Source organism: Pelobates fuscus, chromosome 4, assembly GCF_036172605.1.
Source record: "Pelobates fuscus isolate aPelFus1 chromosome 4, aPelFus1.pri, whole genome shotgun sequence".
NCBI lineage: Eukaryota > Metazoa > Chordata > Amphibia > Anura > Pelobatidae > Pelobates > Pelobates fuscus.
This window is the reverse complement of record NC_086320.1, coordinates 23,066,306-23,082,156: the sequence shown is the minus strand read 5'-3', so window position 1 is coordinate 23,082,156 and position 15,851 is coordinate 23,066,306. Positions and strand designations below refer to the sequence as shown.

The window sequence follows — 15,851 nt, the reverse complement described above, 5'->3', positions numbered from 1 at the left end:
AAAATCATTTTTTCATCCCCCTGGTCGCCTTTTACAAATGCACTGCCGCATTAGCAATGTCAGTATCATCCGTATTTCGGTGTCACTGACTGACTGAGCGGAGGTTTAGACTTTAAGAGGTTTCAGTGCTGGACTGCTCATAGTGTTTAGCAGGAACACTGGTCCAATGGATCATTGTTCTTGCATATTATTTAAGGATACAGGGTGGTGAACGGAGATTAATGTTAGTTACTGCTGTCTTATTTCTGGTATACTGGAATAATAAAAACATGGGTGGAGCGGCTAATATAGGTTGCCCAGGGCTCAGCCAATATGAATACTGGCCCTGACAAAACCTCCCATGATGCTTCACCAGCCAGCATTCGGCATACAAGCACCATAAACACAGGCCAGCACAGACTACCCAGTGTAGGATTTTACTGGTACTATAGATGTGGCCCTAATAGAGATTTCACAACATCCAATCATAAAAAAACAACAAAGGGAAGAGCAGATCAATACTCACTCTAAAACCTCGTAGTTTGATTTCTTTTCCAGGGCGTTCCCCCTCATTTCCCCATATGACCTCCTACAATTCCAAAAATAAAGTGTTAGAATATTCCTTTCACAATGAGGATATGTGTGTGCAAATATTGATGTATGTAACAGGGATGGACAATATGTTGAAATACAGCTCCCGTGATGTGAGGCTAACCTTAAATTATTGATCAGGTGGGCTCTACACCCAATATTGTAGCTATGGTAACACGGGAAGGACTGTAACATTCTTTCTTCGAGCTCGAAAACATTTAATGTCCTCTGAGTGGAGTATTTCAGTTTGTCATCTTACCGGATTTCAAGGCAGCCCAGCTTCAATGCGATATCCTGGTCCACGTGATCGGCTATTTCGGACATGTAGTCATTTTTCACCTGTAAAAGGTATAATCAAGCTGTGATCAGGATACAGAGGGACAGGTAAAACAAAAGGGGAAATAAAAGACACACATATACAGAGCTGCTACATCAGCACATCTACAGAGCCCCACCTCCCATCACTTATGTGATTATTTAACAATACGCGTTATGTCCCCCCACACCCTCTTTCTTCTTTTTCAATAGTTTCTATCCCTGTCTATCCACTAAATTAAATGGGATGCTAAAATATGGCTCTGAGAAGTAATTGGACCACAAAGCCCATAATTCTCCAAACTCCACAGTAACGGAAGGGTAATGTAGTTAGTTCGTCTAAATCCCTTGGTTTTATAGGACTTTTGAGGTACCCAAAACAGATGAAAACGAAACACACATTACAGGGGAGCATGTGTTATAATTTATCCCTGTATCATAGGTTCAATTTTCGATTTCCTTAAAATCCCATAGTGCCAATTATAATGAATGGTGTGACAAAACAGTTTGGAACTCGTAAACCAACCGAAGCACCATGGAAGGGTGTTAGATTAACGACAGGGACTATTTTTATCTGCCAACATTAGTTCATGTTATCTTCTATTAACCATACGATGCTGGGGAGAAAGACATTTTAATTAATTCCTAGTTTACTCTACCGGCATATCTCTAAAGGGAGAGGGGCAGAATTAAGGGAGTGCAGACACAGCCTGCCAATTAAACTACCTCCAGTCTCCTGCCGTTCCATTGCAGCCCAAAATAAAAAGGAACCCCTAGCAATAACTAAAAAATGTTATAAATAAACTGCGTAATATAAAAGGCCTATAATGCTAAATGGTGTATTAGGAGGAAAGGTTTCTGTACACTATATATATTATACATAAATACACAGTGGCAAAATTGTTTGTATTTGGGCAGCTTTGGATATAGCAAATTTTGATGTTTTACAGAAAGCTGCACCATGAGCCTGTCAGTGGCTGAGCAGTGTACCAATAAAGGGCAATTTTTTTTTCGGGAATGAGGGGGCATAACTAAAGAAATAGGAGTACCTTCCAGCATTCTGCAATTTTCCTTTTTTTTTTTTAATATTCATTTTAAAAAAAAAAATGAAAAAAATTTGAGCATGCAAAAAACATATTGAAGACTCTAAAACCTATCAAATGCATTTAAGGTATGTTGGCAGCAGGAGAGTCCATTTAAACGCATGTTAAAATGTAAAACTTTATATAAAATCTAATTAGGGCTCTGTTCTTTCCACCTCTAAGCAATTCCTTTATCATCTCACATCTCACAAAACCAAGGAAATGAAGTAAGATGGACAACTGAAAAACAATCTGCTTAGGTAAAAAATGTAATTTTATTTTCCAGTAATTTTTTTTTTATTCCATGGTCTCCCCCATCACCAATGCAATTACAAGGTAGTAATAGAGAAGCATCTGTTCTGTTAAAAAGCATATTATTGGCTGTGGAAATAATGTGCAGAGAAACTCCATCATGACCCTAAAATCTAGCTCTCCAGCTGTTCAGTTCTGTTACCATATGCTGGAAACCTCATCTGCGTGGTCTATGGCCTGCCCCATGCAAGATGACCGCATGCTGGAGACACAGCAGTCACGCCGGGTTTACAGTGGTTACAAAGAACTGAACCAGGTTAATCATCCTATAACTAAATATTACATCAAATGAACTGAAGGATCCCACACAATCTTTACATTTTAGGCAGTATTGGCAAAGCACACATTTCTGAAATGCCGCTTTCTTACGGTTTTTGGATTAACCGGATATAAACTAGCAATGTAGATAAAGTAGAGCTGAAATGTGCAATAAATAAAACGAGAATAAAGTTTATCATAAATTGTGCAGAAAAAAACCCCAATTTTACAGCTCAAAATATCAAAAGCAAGTACATAACACAAATTAGGGTTTTTCAGAGGAGTGTGAGTAGGGCCGATTTTTCACTCATACTCCGATTTTAGCTCGGTTGATGAGAATATGTACACTTCGCACAATACAAAATGGGCAGCAAAGTAAAGTCATGCATTAATAGTGTTCTCACTAAATGGAGAATTGGGGAGAATTGGCAAGAGGATGACAATTCGGAAAAATTATTCCAGAACAGTCAGAGCAGTTATTTTGGATTGAAATTTAGTGTCGGCAATATGCAATTTGGTGAATAAGCCTCCAAGCAATCAGCAAACGAGGAATAGGTTTTTAAGTCCAATATTGACGTGTCACAGGCCAGCTCACGACTGGCATAAATAAACTTAGAACCCAAGATTATCCAGGTCTAAATTATTCTCTAAATCTCAGTATGTAATTATATGCTTTGAGTAGTTGGAGGAACAAAACCTGAACTTAAAATCCTTCACTCAAACGTGGTACAGAGCACACAGTACCAGCGTTCTAATAAGGAATGGACACACAGAGCACACAGTACCAGCGTTCTAATAAGGAATGGACATACACAGCACACAGTACCAGCGTTCTAATAAGGAATGGACATACAGAGCACACAGTACCAGCGTTCTAATAAGGAATGGACATACAGAGCACACAGTACCAGCGTTCTAATAAGGAATGGACATACACAGCACACAGTACCAGCGTTCTAATAAGGAATGGACATACAGAGCACACAGTACCAGCGTTCTAATAAGGAATGGACATACAGAGCACACAGTACCAGCGTTCTAATAAGGAATGGACATACAGGGCGCACAGTGCCAGCATTCTAATAAGGAATGGACATACAGAGCACACAGTACCAGCGTTCTAATAAGGAATGGACATACAGGGCGCACAGTGCCAGCGTTCTAATAAGGAATGGACATACAGGGCGCACAGTGCCAGCGTTCTAATAAGGAATGGACATACAGGGCGCACAGTGCCAGCATTCTAATAAGGAATGGACATACAGAGCACACAGTGCCAGCATTCTAATAAGGAATGGACATACAGAGCACACAGTACCAGCATTCTAATAAGGAATGGACATACACAGCCCACAGTACCAGCGTTCTAATAAGGAATGGACATACAGAGCACACAGTACCAGCGTTCTAATAAGGAATGGACATACACAGCACACAGTACCACCGTTCTAATAAGGAATGGACATACAGGGCGCACAGTGCCAGCATTCTAATAAGGAATGGACATACAGAGCACACAGTACCAGCGTTCTAATAAGGAATGGACATACAGGGCGCACAGTGCCAGCGTTCTAATAAGGAATGGACATACAGGGCGCACAGTGCCAGCGTTCTAATAAGGAATGGACATACAGGGCGCACAGTGCCAGCGTTCTAATAAGGAATGGACATACAGGGCGCACAGTGCCAGCATTCTAATAAGGAATGGACATACAGAGCACACAGTACCAGCGTTCTAATAAGGAATGGACATACACAGCACCAGCATTCTAATAAGGAATGGCAGACTGAGCGCACAGTGCCAGCTTTCTAATAAGGAATGGACATACAGAGCACACAGTACCAGCATTCTAATAAGGAATGGACATACAGAGCACACAGTACCAGCATTCTAATAAGGAATGGACATACAGAGCACACAGTACCAGCATTCTAATAAGGAATGGACATACAGAGCACACAGTACCAGTTTCTAATAAGGAATGGACATACAGAGCACACAGTACCAGCGTTCTAATAAGGAATGGACATCTTAGAACGCTGGCACTGTGCGCTCAGTATGTCCATTCCTTATTAGAACGCTGGTACTGTGCGCTCAGTATGTCCATTCTTTATTAGAACGCTGGCACTGTGCGCTCAGTAAGGAATGGACACACCGAGCACACAGTACCAGCGTTCTAATAAGGAATGGACATACAGAGCACACAGTACCAGCGTTCTAATAAGGAATGGACATACAGAGCACACAGTACCAGCATTCTAAAAAGGAATGGACATACAGAGCACACAGTACCAGCGTTCTAATAAGGAATGGACATACAGAGCACACAGTACCAGCGTTCTAATAAGGAATGGAAATACAGAGCACACAGTACCAGCGTTCTAATAAGGAATGGACATACCGAGCACACAGTACCAGCATTCTAAAAAGGAATGGACATACAGAGCACACAGTACCAGCGTTCTAATAAGGAATGGACATACAGAGCACACAGTACCAGCGTTCTAATAAGGAATGGACATACAGAGCACACAGTACCAGCATTCTAAAAAGGAATGGACATACAGAGCACACAGTACCAGCGTTCTAATAAGGAATGGACATACAGAGCACACAGTACCAGCGTTCTAATAAGGAATGGAAATACAGAGCACACAGTACCAGCGTTCTAATAAGGAAAGGACATACAGAGCACACAGTACCAGCGTTCTAATAAGGAATGGACATACAGAGCACACAGTACCAGCATTCTAATAAGGAATGGACATACAGAGCACACAGTACCAGCATTCTAATAAGGAATGGACATACAGAGCACACAGTACCAGTTTCTAATAAGGAATGGACATACAGAGCACACAGTACCAGCGTTCTAATAAGGAATGGACATCTTAGAACGCTGGCACTGTGCGCTCAGTATGTCCATTCCTTATTAGAACGCTGGTACTGTGCGCTCAGTATGTCCATTCTTTATTAGAACGCTGGCACTGTGCGCTCAGTAAGGAATGGACACACCGAGCACACAGTACCAGCGTTCTAATAAGGAATGGACATACAGAGCACACAGTACCAGCGTTCTAATAAGGAATGGACATACAGAGCACACAGTACCAGCATTCTAAAAAGGAATGGACATACAGAGCACACAGTACCAGCGTTCTAATAAGGAATGGACATACAGAGCACACAGTACCAGCGTTCTAATAAGGAATGGACATACAGAGCACACAGTACCAGCGTTCTAATAAGGAATGGACATACAGAGCACACAGTACCAGCATTCTAAAAAGGAATGGACATACAGAGCACACAGTACCAGCGTTCTAATAAGGAATGGACATACAGAGCACACAGTACCAGCGTTCTAATAAGGAATGGACATACAGAGCACACAGTACCAGCGTTCTAATAAGGAATGGACATACAGAGCACACAGTACCAGCGTTCTAATAAGGAATGGACATACAGAGCACACAGTACCAGCGTTCTAATAAGGAATGGAAATACAGAGCACACAGTACCAGCGTTCTAATAAGGAATGGACATACAGAGCACACAGTACCAGCATTCTAAAAAGGAATGGACATACAGAGCACACAGTACCAGCGTTCTAATAAGGAATGGACATACAGAGCACACAGTACCAGCGTTCTAATAAGGAATGGACATACAGAGCACACAGTACCAGCATTCTAAAAAGGAATGGACATACAGAGCACACAGTACCAGCGTTCTAATAAGGAATGGACATACAGAGCACACAGTACCAGCGTTCTAATAAGGAATGGAAATACAGAGCACACAGTACCAGCGTTCTAATAAGGAATGGACATACAGAGCACACAGTACCAGCATTCTAAAAAGGAATGGACATACAGAGCACACAGTACCAGCGTTCTAATAAGGAATGGACATACAGAGCACACAGTACCAGCATTCTAAAAAGAAATGGACATACAGAGCACACAGTACCGGCGTTCTAATAAGGAATGGACATAAAGAGCACACAGTGCCGGCGTTCTAATAAGGAATGGACATACAGAGCACAAAGGAATGGACATAGAGAGCACACAGTACCGGCGTTCTAATAAGGAATGTGCATACAGAGCACACAGTACCGGCGTTCTAATAAGGAATGGACATACAGAGCACACAGTACCAGCGTTCTAATAAGGAATGGACACACAGAACCAGCGTTCTAATAAGGAATGGACATACAGAGCACACATTACCAGCGTTCTAATAAGGAATGGACATACAGAGCACACAGTACCAGCATTCTAATAAGGAATGGACATACAGAGCACACAGTACCAGCGTTCTAATAAGGAATGGACATCTTAAAACGCTGGCACTGTGCGCTCAGTATGTCCATTCCTTATTAGAACGCTGGTACTGTGCGCTCAGTATGTCCATTCCTTATTAGAACGCTGGCACTGTGCGCTCAGAAAGGAATGGACATACTGAGCACACAGTACCATCGTTCTAATAAGGAATGGACATACAGAGCACACAGTACCATCGTTCTAATAAGGAATGGACATACAGAGCACACAGTACCAGCGTTCTAATAAGGAATGGACATACAGAGCACACAGTACCAGCGTTCTAATAAGGAATGGACATACAGAGCACACAGTACCAGCATTCTAAAAAGGAATGGACATACAGAGCACACAGTACCAGCGTTCTAATAAGGAATGGACATACAGAGCACACAGTACCAGCGTTCTAATAAGGAATGGAAATACAGAGCACACAGTACCAGCGTTCTAATAAGGAATGGACATACAGAGCACACAGTACCAGCATTCTAAAAAGGAATGGACATACAGAGCACACAGTACCAGCGTTCTAATAAGGAATGGACATACAGAGCACACAGTACCAGCATTCTAAAAAGAAATGGACATACAGAGCACACAGTACCGGCGTTCTAATAAGGAATGGACATAAAGAGCACACAGTGCCGGCGTTCTAATAAGGAATGGACATACAGAGCACAAAGGAATGGACATAGAGAGCACACAGTACCGGCGTTCTAATAAGGAATGTGCATACAGAGCACACAGTACCGGCGTTCTAATAAGGAATGGACATACAGAGCACACAGTACCAGCGTTCTAATAAGGAATGGACACACAGAACCAGCGTTCTAATAAGGAATGGACATACAGAGCACACATTACCAGCGTTCTAATAAGGAATGGACATACAGAGCACACAGTACCAGCATTCTAATAAGGAATGGACATACAGAGCACACAGTACCAGCGTTCTAATAAGGAATGGACATCTTAAAACGCTGGCACTGTGCGCTCAGTATGTCCATTCCTTATTAGAACGCTGGTACTGTGCGCTCAGTATGTCCATTCCTTATTAGAACGCTGGCACTGTGCGCTCAGAAAGGAATGGACATACTGAGCACACAGTACCATCGTTCTAATAAGGAATGGACATACAGAGCACACAGTACCATCGTTCTAATAAGGAATGGACATACAGAGCACACAGTACCAGCGTTCTAATAAGGAATGGACATACAGAGCACACAGTACCAGCATTCTAAAAAGGAATGGACATACAGAGCACACAGTACCAGCGTTCTAATAAGGAATGGACATACAGAGCACACAGTACCGGCGTTCTAATAAGGAATGGACATACAGAGCACACAGTACCAGCGTTCTAATAAGGAATGGACATACAGAGCACACAGTACCAGCGTTCTAATAAGGAATGGACATATAGAGCGCACAGAACCAGCGTTCTAATAAGGAATGGACATACAGAGCATGTAGTACATTATTCTGGTATGGTATGAGTATACAGAGGTTATATGACCAGCATTCTGACATGGTATGGGCATTCAGAGGTTATAGAGCTAGCATTCATATATAGTAAAAGCATACAGATATTATATGACCAGGATTCTGACATGGTATAGGTATACAGAGGTTATATGACCAGCATTCTGACATTGTATGGGCATATATAGGATATCGAACCAGAATTCATATACAGTATGGTTATACAGAGGTTATAGGACCAGCATTCCGACATGGTATTGGAATACATTGGTTATACGACCAGCATTCATATATTGTATGGGCATTCAGAAAATACAAAACCAGCATGCATAGTATGAGCATACAGAGGCTATACGACCAGCATTCTGACATGGTATGAGCATACAGAGGCTATATGACCAGCATTCTGACATGGTATGAGCATACAGAGGCTATACGACCAGCATTCTGACATGGTATGAGCATACAGAGGCTATACGACCAGCATTCTGACATGGTATGAGCATACAGAGGCTATACGACCAGCATTCTGACATGGTATGGGCATACAGAGGCTATACGACCAGCATTATGACATGGTATGGGCATACAGAGGCTATACGACCAGCATTCTGACATGGTATGAGCATACAGAGGCTATACGACCAGCATTCTGACATGGTATGGGCATACAGAGGCTATACGACCAGCATGACATGGTATGAGCATACAGAGGCTATACGACCAGCATTCTGACATGGTATGGGCATACAGAGGCTATACGACCAGCATTCTGACATGGTATGAGCATACAGAGGCTATACGGCCAGCATTCTAACATTGTATGGGCATACAGAGGTTATTCGACCAGCATTCTGCTGTAGTATGGGCATACACAGAGATTATACGATCAGCATTCATATAGTGTATGGGCATACAAAGAATACAAAACCAACATTCTGCCATGGTATGGGCATACAGAGGTTATACGACCAGCATTCTGACATGGTATGGGCATACAGAGGCTATACGACCAGCATTCTGACATGGTATGGGCATACAGAGGTTATACGACCAGCATTCTGACATGGTATGAGCATACAGAGGCTATACGACCAGCATTCTGACATGGTATGAGCATACAGAGGCTATACGGCCAGCATTCTAACATTGTATGGGCATACAGAGGTTATTCGACCAGCATTCTGCTGTAGTATGGGCATACACAGAGATTATACGATCAGCATTCATATAGTGTATGGGCATACAAAGAATACAAAACCAACATTCTGCCATGGTATGGGCATACAGAGGTTATACGGCCAGCATTCTGACATGGTATGGGCATACAGAGGCTATACGACCAGCATTATGACATAGTATGGGCATACAGAGGTTATACGACCAGCATTCTGACATGGTATGAGCATACAGAGGCTATACGGCCAGCATTCTAACATTGTATGGGCATACAGAGGTTATTCGACCAGCATTCTGCTGTAGTATGGGCATACACAGAGATTATACGATCAGCATTCATATAGTGTATGGGCATACAAAGAATACAAAACCAACATTCTGCCATGGTATGGGCATACAGAGGTTATACGACCAGCATTCTGACATGGTATGGGCATACAGAGGCTATACGACCAGCATTCTGACATGGTATGAGCATACAGAGGCTATACGGCCAGCATTCTAACATTGTATGGGCATACAGAGGTTATTCGACCAGCATTCTGCTGTAGTATGGGCATACACAGAGATTATACGATCAGCATTCATATAGTGTATGGGCATACAAAGAATACAAAACCAACATTCTGCCATGGTATGGGCATACAGAGGTTATACGGCCAGCATTCTGACATGGTATGGGCATACAGAGGCTATACGACCAGCATTATGACATAGTATGGGCATACAGAGGTTATACGACCAGCATTCTGACATGGTATGAGCATACAGAGGCTATACGGCCAGCATTCTAACATTGTATGGGCATACAGAGGTTATTCGACCAGCATTCTGCTGTAGTATGGGCATACACAGAGATTATACGATCAGCATTCATATAGTGTATGGGCATACAAAGAATACAAAACCAACATTCTGCCATGGTATGGGCATACAGAGGTTATACGACCAGCATTCTGACATGGTATGGGCATACAGAGGTTATACGACCAGCATTCTGACATGGTATGGGCATACAGAGGTTATACGACCAGCATTCTGACATGGTATGGGCATACAGAGGTTATACGACCAGCATTCTGACATGGTATGGGCATACAGAGGTTACACGGCCAGCATTCTGACATGGTATGGGCATACAGAGGTTACACGGCCAGCATTCTGACATGGTATGGGCATACAGAGGTTATACAACCAGCATTCTGACATGGTATGAGCATACAGAGGTTATACAACCAGCATTCTGACATGGTATGGGCATACAGAGGCTATACGACCAGCATTCTGACATGGTATGGGCATACAGAGGTTACACGGCCAGCATTCTGACATGGTATGGGCATACAGAGGTTACACGGCCAGCATTCTGACATGGTATGGGCATACAGAGGTTATACGACCAGCATTCTGACATGGTATGGGCATACAGAGGTTATACGACCAGCATTCTGACATGGTATGGGCATACAGAGGTTATACAACCAGCATTTTGACATGGTATGGGCATACAGAGGTTACAGGAGCAATATGGATACAAAGAGAAAAGGATTTTTTTTGTATTAAAGGGACACTATAGTCACCTGAACAACTTTAGCTTAATGAAGCAGTTTTGGTGTATAGAACGTGCCCCTGCAGCCTCACTGCACAATCCTCTGCCATTTAGGAGTTAAATCCCTTTGTTTATGAACCCTAGTCACACCTCCCTGCATGTGACTTGCACAGCCTTCCATAAACACTTCCTGTAAAGAGAGCCCTATTTAGGCTTTCTTTATTGCAAGTTCTGTTTAATTAAGAGGTGTGGCTAGGGCTGCATAAACAGAAACAAAGTGATTTAACTCCTAAATGACAGTGAATTGGGCAGTGAGACTGCAGGGGAATGATCTATACAATAAAACTGCTTTATTTAGCTAAAGTAATTTAGGTGACTATAGTGTTCCTTTCAGTGTCTGCATGCAGAGGGAAGAGATACTGAATGTTTGGATGCATTTTAGGCAGCCATGACCCAGGAAGGATCTCTAACAGCCATCTGAGGAGTGGCCAGTGAAGTTATCACTAGGCTGTAATGTAAACACTGCATTTTCTCTGAAAAGACAGTGTTTACAGCAAAAAGCCTGAAGGCAATGATTCTACTCACCAGAACAAATTCAATAAGCTGTAGTTGTTCTGGTGCCTATAGTGTCCCTTTAACTAGCATTTTAATCTACGTTCTCCTGATTTCATGACGATTTGCACTTTCCATATGAAGTTTGTGTCATTCGTCTTAGCAGCATTGTGTGTTGTACGCCCAATCCGTTCTCTTAAGGCGGGATAAAGTGAGATGTTGATTTAACGTGTCAGGGATTCACAGCAGCAAATCTCAGAGAGAAAGAGAAGCTTTCAAAACATTTCAAAACAATCGCTCATTCTTAGCACAAAACCAGCAGACAATGGATAATTCTTAAAGATAAATACATTCCTCCTAGAAAAGAAAGACTTTCAGATTAAATCCGTGCTTTATTCTGCACTGATATCACTTCTATAAAGAGACACTTTCTGATTAGAAGACAGACAGAGCGCCTTGCTCGGCCCCTGACTAGACAGTACTATGGACCATCTACCAAAAGGTAGTTATGCACACATTATATGACCCGCCACAGGTACTTAAAGGAATACTCCAAGCACCTTAGCCACTACAGGGCACTGTAGTGGTTATGGTACAATATGTGTCCTGCTGCTCACATAGTACATTTTAAAACAGTGACTACAAACCTGGGTCTGACAGCCGACATTCCCTGACCTTTCTTAGCCTTCAGAAAGTGGCATACGAGATTCTGTTAGTGCTCCAGAGCCAAGTTCTGCAGTGCAATGCACCACTGAGCTTAGACAGAGCTTCCTAAGCAGGCTGAGACTCCGATATCACTGCCTATGGGTCATATGGAATCCATCCCATGGGTTATGGTCCACAGGCTACATACAATAGGCATGGAGAAAAGACCAGCACATCCTATGTCAGATACAGGCTATGGATAATGTTTTACAGGCTGATCAGCACCTCCCTGGCCATACACTTTCAATAAGGCGCTGAGCACTTCAGAGATCACAAAAACGAATTAAAATGTATAAAATAGACAGTGTAGGCATACTGCAATGTGTGGGCCTTCAGTTTCAATAGCCCCTACATTAATATGGCTCATTACTGAATACATTCTATCACTATAGTCCCTCCAGGTAAGCCATTTAGCGTGGACTACAGTTTATATTACGCTGTCAGACCCTGCACCGCAGATCTTTATTAGTTATATGATTCAAGGCTTTCTATTGTTCACGTCAATGTAACAAGGACTGTGGGCTTCATCTGGAAAGCTGGGATACGTTTTCTCATTATACTAAATAAAGCCTGCATGAAACGGTCAGAAAAAAGGTAATATACAGTAACCTGTTATTAACATAAACAGTACAACAATTACTGCTATGGGGTTTATTTACTTAACAGTGAGATTCGGTGTGCAGACAACCGTAACAAAAAATTTAGCTAAAACCAACAGTTTAGTTTGTCAAGGCACAGCTTTGAGAGATATTCATTCGACAAAATAAAATGTGGTCCGGTTCATCTAGCCCGAAAAGGGGGAAGAGGTGAGAAGCAAAATCAAGAAGTAGTTTTTATTTTGTAAGTTTGTTTTGGTAGGGTCATCTTCACCTACAGTTCCTTTATGTCAAACATGTTTTGTTAGACTGGTTTGTTTTGTTATACCTATTGTACAGAGTTACGGAATATGTTGGCGCTATATAAATAATTGTTAAGTTCAGACAGCCTTGTGCCAAGGGCCAGTAGGCCTGAATTACAGATTAAGACCGTGCAAGCCATCTGCCCCATCATTTCCTCTTCACCTCTCTGAACAAGGTCACACACTTGGATTCACTGCAGTTGATCTTTGCCGTGACCCATTCTTAGTATACTCACGCCCCATATGTTGATTACAGGGCTCTAAGCGCTTGAAAGAGACATTGAGTTGTAAACAATGTATTTTGTGGGCTCAGTGACAGTAATTATTCCTAAAGCCTTGTAGGGGATGGTCCCAGATGTCAGGCTTTCTTTTGAGTCTCAGACTACACAGTGCAGTGAGAAGAACAAAGGGTTAGTAGTCGGAGACCGGGCAAACCATTCTACAATCACAGTCTGAGACCGGGCAAACCATTCTACAATCACAGTCTGAGACCGGGCAAACCATTCTACAATCACAGTCTGAGACCGGGCAAACCATTCTACAATCACAGTCTGAGACCGGGCAAACCATTCTACAATCACAGTCTGAGACCGGGCAAACCATTCTACAATCACAGTCTGAGACCGGGCAAACCATTCTACAATCACAGTCTGAGACCGGGCAAACCATTCTACAATCACAGTCTGAGACCGGGCAAACCATTCTACAATCACAGTCTGACACCGGGCAAACCATTCTACAATCACAGTCTGAGACCGGGCAAACCATTCTACAATCACAGTCTGAGACCGGGCAAACCATTCTACAATCACAGTCTGAGACCGGGCAAACCATTCTACAATCACAGTCTGAGACCGGGCAAACCATTCTACAATCACAGTCTGAGATCATAGCAAACCATTCTACAATCACAGTCTGAGACCGGGCAAACCATTCTACAATCACAGTCTGAGACCGGGCAAACCATTCTACAATCACAGTCTGAGACCGGGCAAATCATTATACAATCACAGTCTGAGACCAGGCAAGCCATTCTATAATATGGTAAATTTGTTGTAAAACAATCTTTATGGGAATGCCAGATTAGTTAGGAAACCGAACTACAGGAAATTAGGAAACTACAACGTAGCTAAAAAAAATGACACTAGAAGTGAAAAGCAAACTATTGTGCATTGGGTTATCAGGCTTCAAGAGATTAGAAACACTCCGACTATAGCTCCCTGTTACTTAGACACATTAATATTCCCTAGATTAGAACATACCCAGCTGTCTGAACCCAAAGTGATGAAGATCACAGTGCAGCTTGCGCTGGGAATACATAGATTAGACTATGCATGGCAAAATAAACAGCGGTGTTTGTTCAAAAGAGTAACAGCAGCACAATAAGCCTGAAAGGTTTAAGAATCGGGATTACAGTAAGTCAATGGCAGAGAGGCTCCAGACATTTATATTACGAGGAGCTCAGAGCATCAGGTGGGGATAAACTGTGCCGTCAATAAAGAGAGGGCTGTACATCAGCATCACAATGCACACGAGATTACAAGGCGGCAGAGGGTTTGTCTGATTATTAACAGACTGTGCTACAGATACGAGTTTCCCTAGTTTCTTTAAAAACACAATTTTATTTGTTTCTCAGGGTAGCCATTTCCTCCTCTCATTCACTCTGCCATTCATTTTCATCATTCTCCTTTATTAACGTAATTCAGCTCGGGGTTATTACAAACTATTGTGGCACTTGCTGAAACAGTGGTCTGTTTAAACCTCACGTGGTCAGATCCACGGCAAGCTAAACGTAAGTATCTTAGAAGAGGTGGGGGATAACCAAGGGGACCACATTATTCCCAGCACAATGCCTTCCTAAAACCAGCTAGACTTGGGAGTGAGAGAAACCTTCCTTATCAGTACGTGTCAGCACTGACAAGCAATGTGCCTGCTCAAACACTTTGTATGTCACTGTACCAGAACAATGACAACATCAACACTAACTTTACATGACAAAGCTGCCCCTGATACGGAGACATGAACACAGCACAGACGCCTTATGACAAATATATTACAGGAAGTATATCCTATGACAGATTGATCATCATAGTATTGTCCAATAAAAATAAAACGCACACATACAAATCGCAACAAAGGCAACTTTTCTTATTCACCAATTAGACTTTGTCCAGAGAAAGTAGACACATTGTGAAATAGAGAGCATAACTAATAGGACAGTGCGAACAAACCATATTTTCGCTGTATTTCACCACTATTTGCTACACAACATTCATATCCAGAAATCATTCCTTCCCCACCGAACTCCTGTTAAAGCCTCAGTGGAGCGAATACACAGCTAATGGTAAAAAAAATTGCTTAACATGCAAAGTAATACATGAGACATCCTTTTACGTTATTTTTTGACAATAATAAAAAATGAGTTTGAGCCCAGACTAAGCTTTGATCACGAGAGAATTGCAGATCATGTAAATAGGCAATAATGAACACAGGTTAGCAAATCATTTGACATCATGTGCTTATAAGCTCACTAAAAAGTTACCAGGATGCGTCTTAAACCAAAAGCTTAAACACATTTATTTCACGGTTTTAGATAATTTAAAGGGTAGCTCCAACTAAT

General features: G+C 42.1%; 1 protein-coding gene across 11 annotated transcripts in view; it reads right to left on the bottom strand.

Moving 5' to 3' along the window:
* Window positions 1–15,851, bottom strand: part of PTK2 (protein tyrosine kinase 2) — a 204,975-nt gene that overhangs the window by 97,073 nt on the left and 92,051 nt on the right. For all 11 annotated transcript variants that reach the window (XM_063451018.1, XM_063451023.1, XM_063451025.1 and 8 more), the window contains 2 exons: window positions 830–909; window positions 506–568 (listed from right to left, as the gene is read on the bottom strand). In XM_063451018.1, coding sequence (XP_063307088.1) covers window positions 506–568; window positions 830–909 — 143 coding nt within the window. The remainder of the gene's footprint in view (window positions 1–505; window positions 569–829; window positions 910–15,851) is intronic.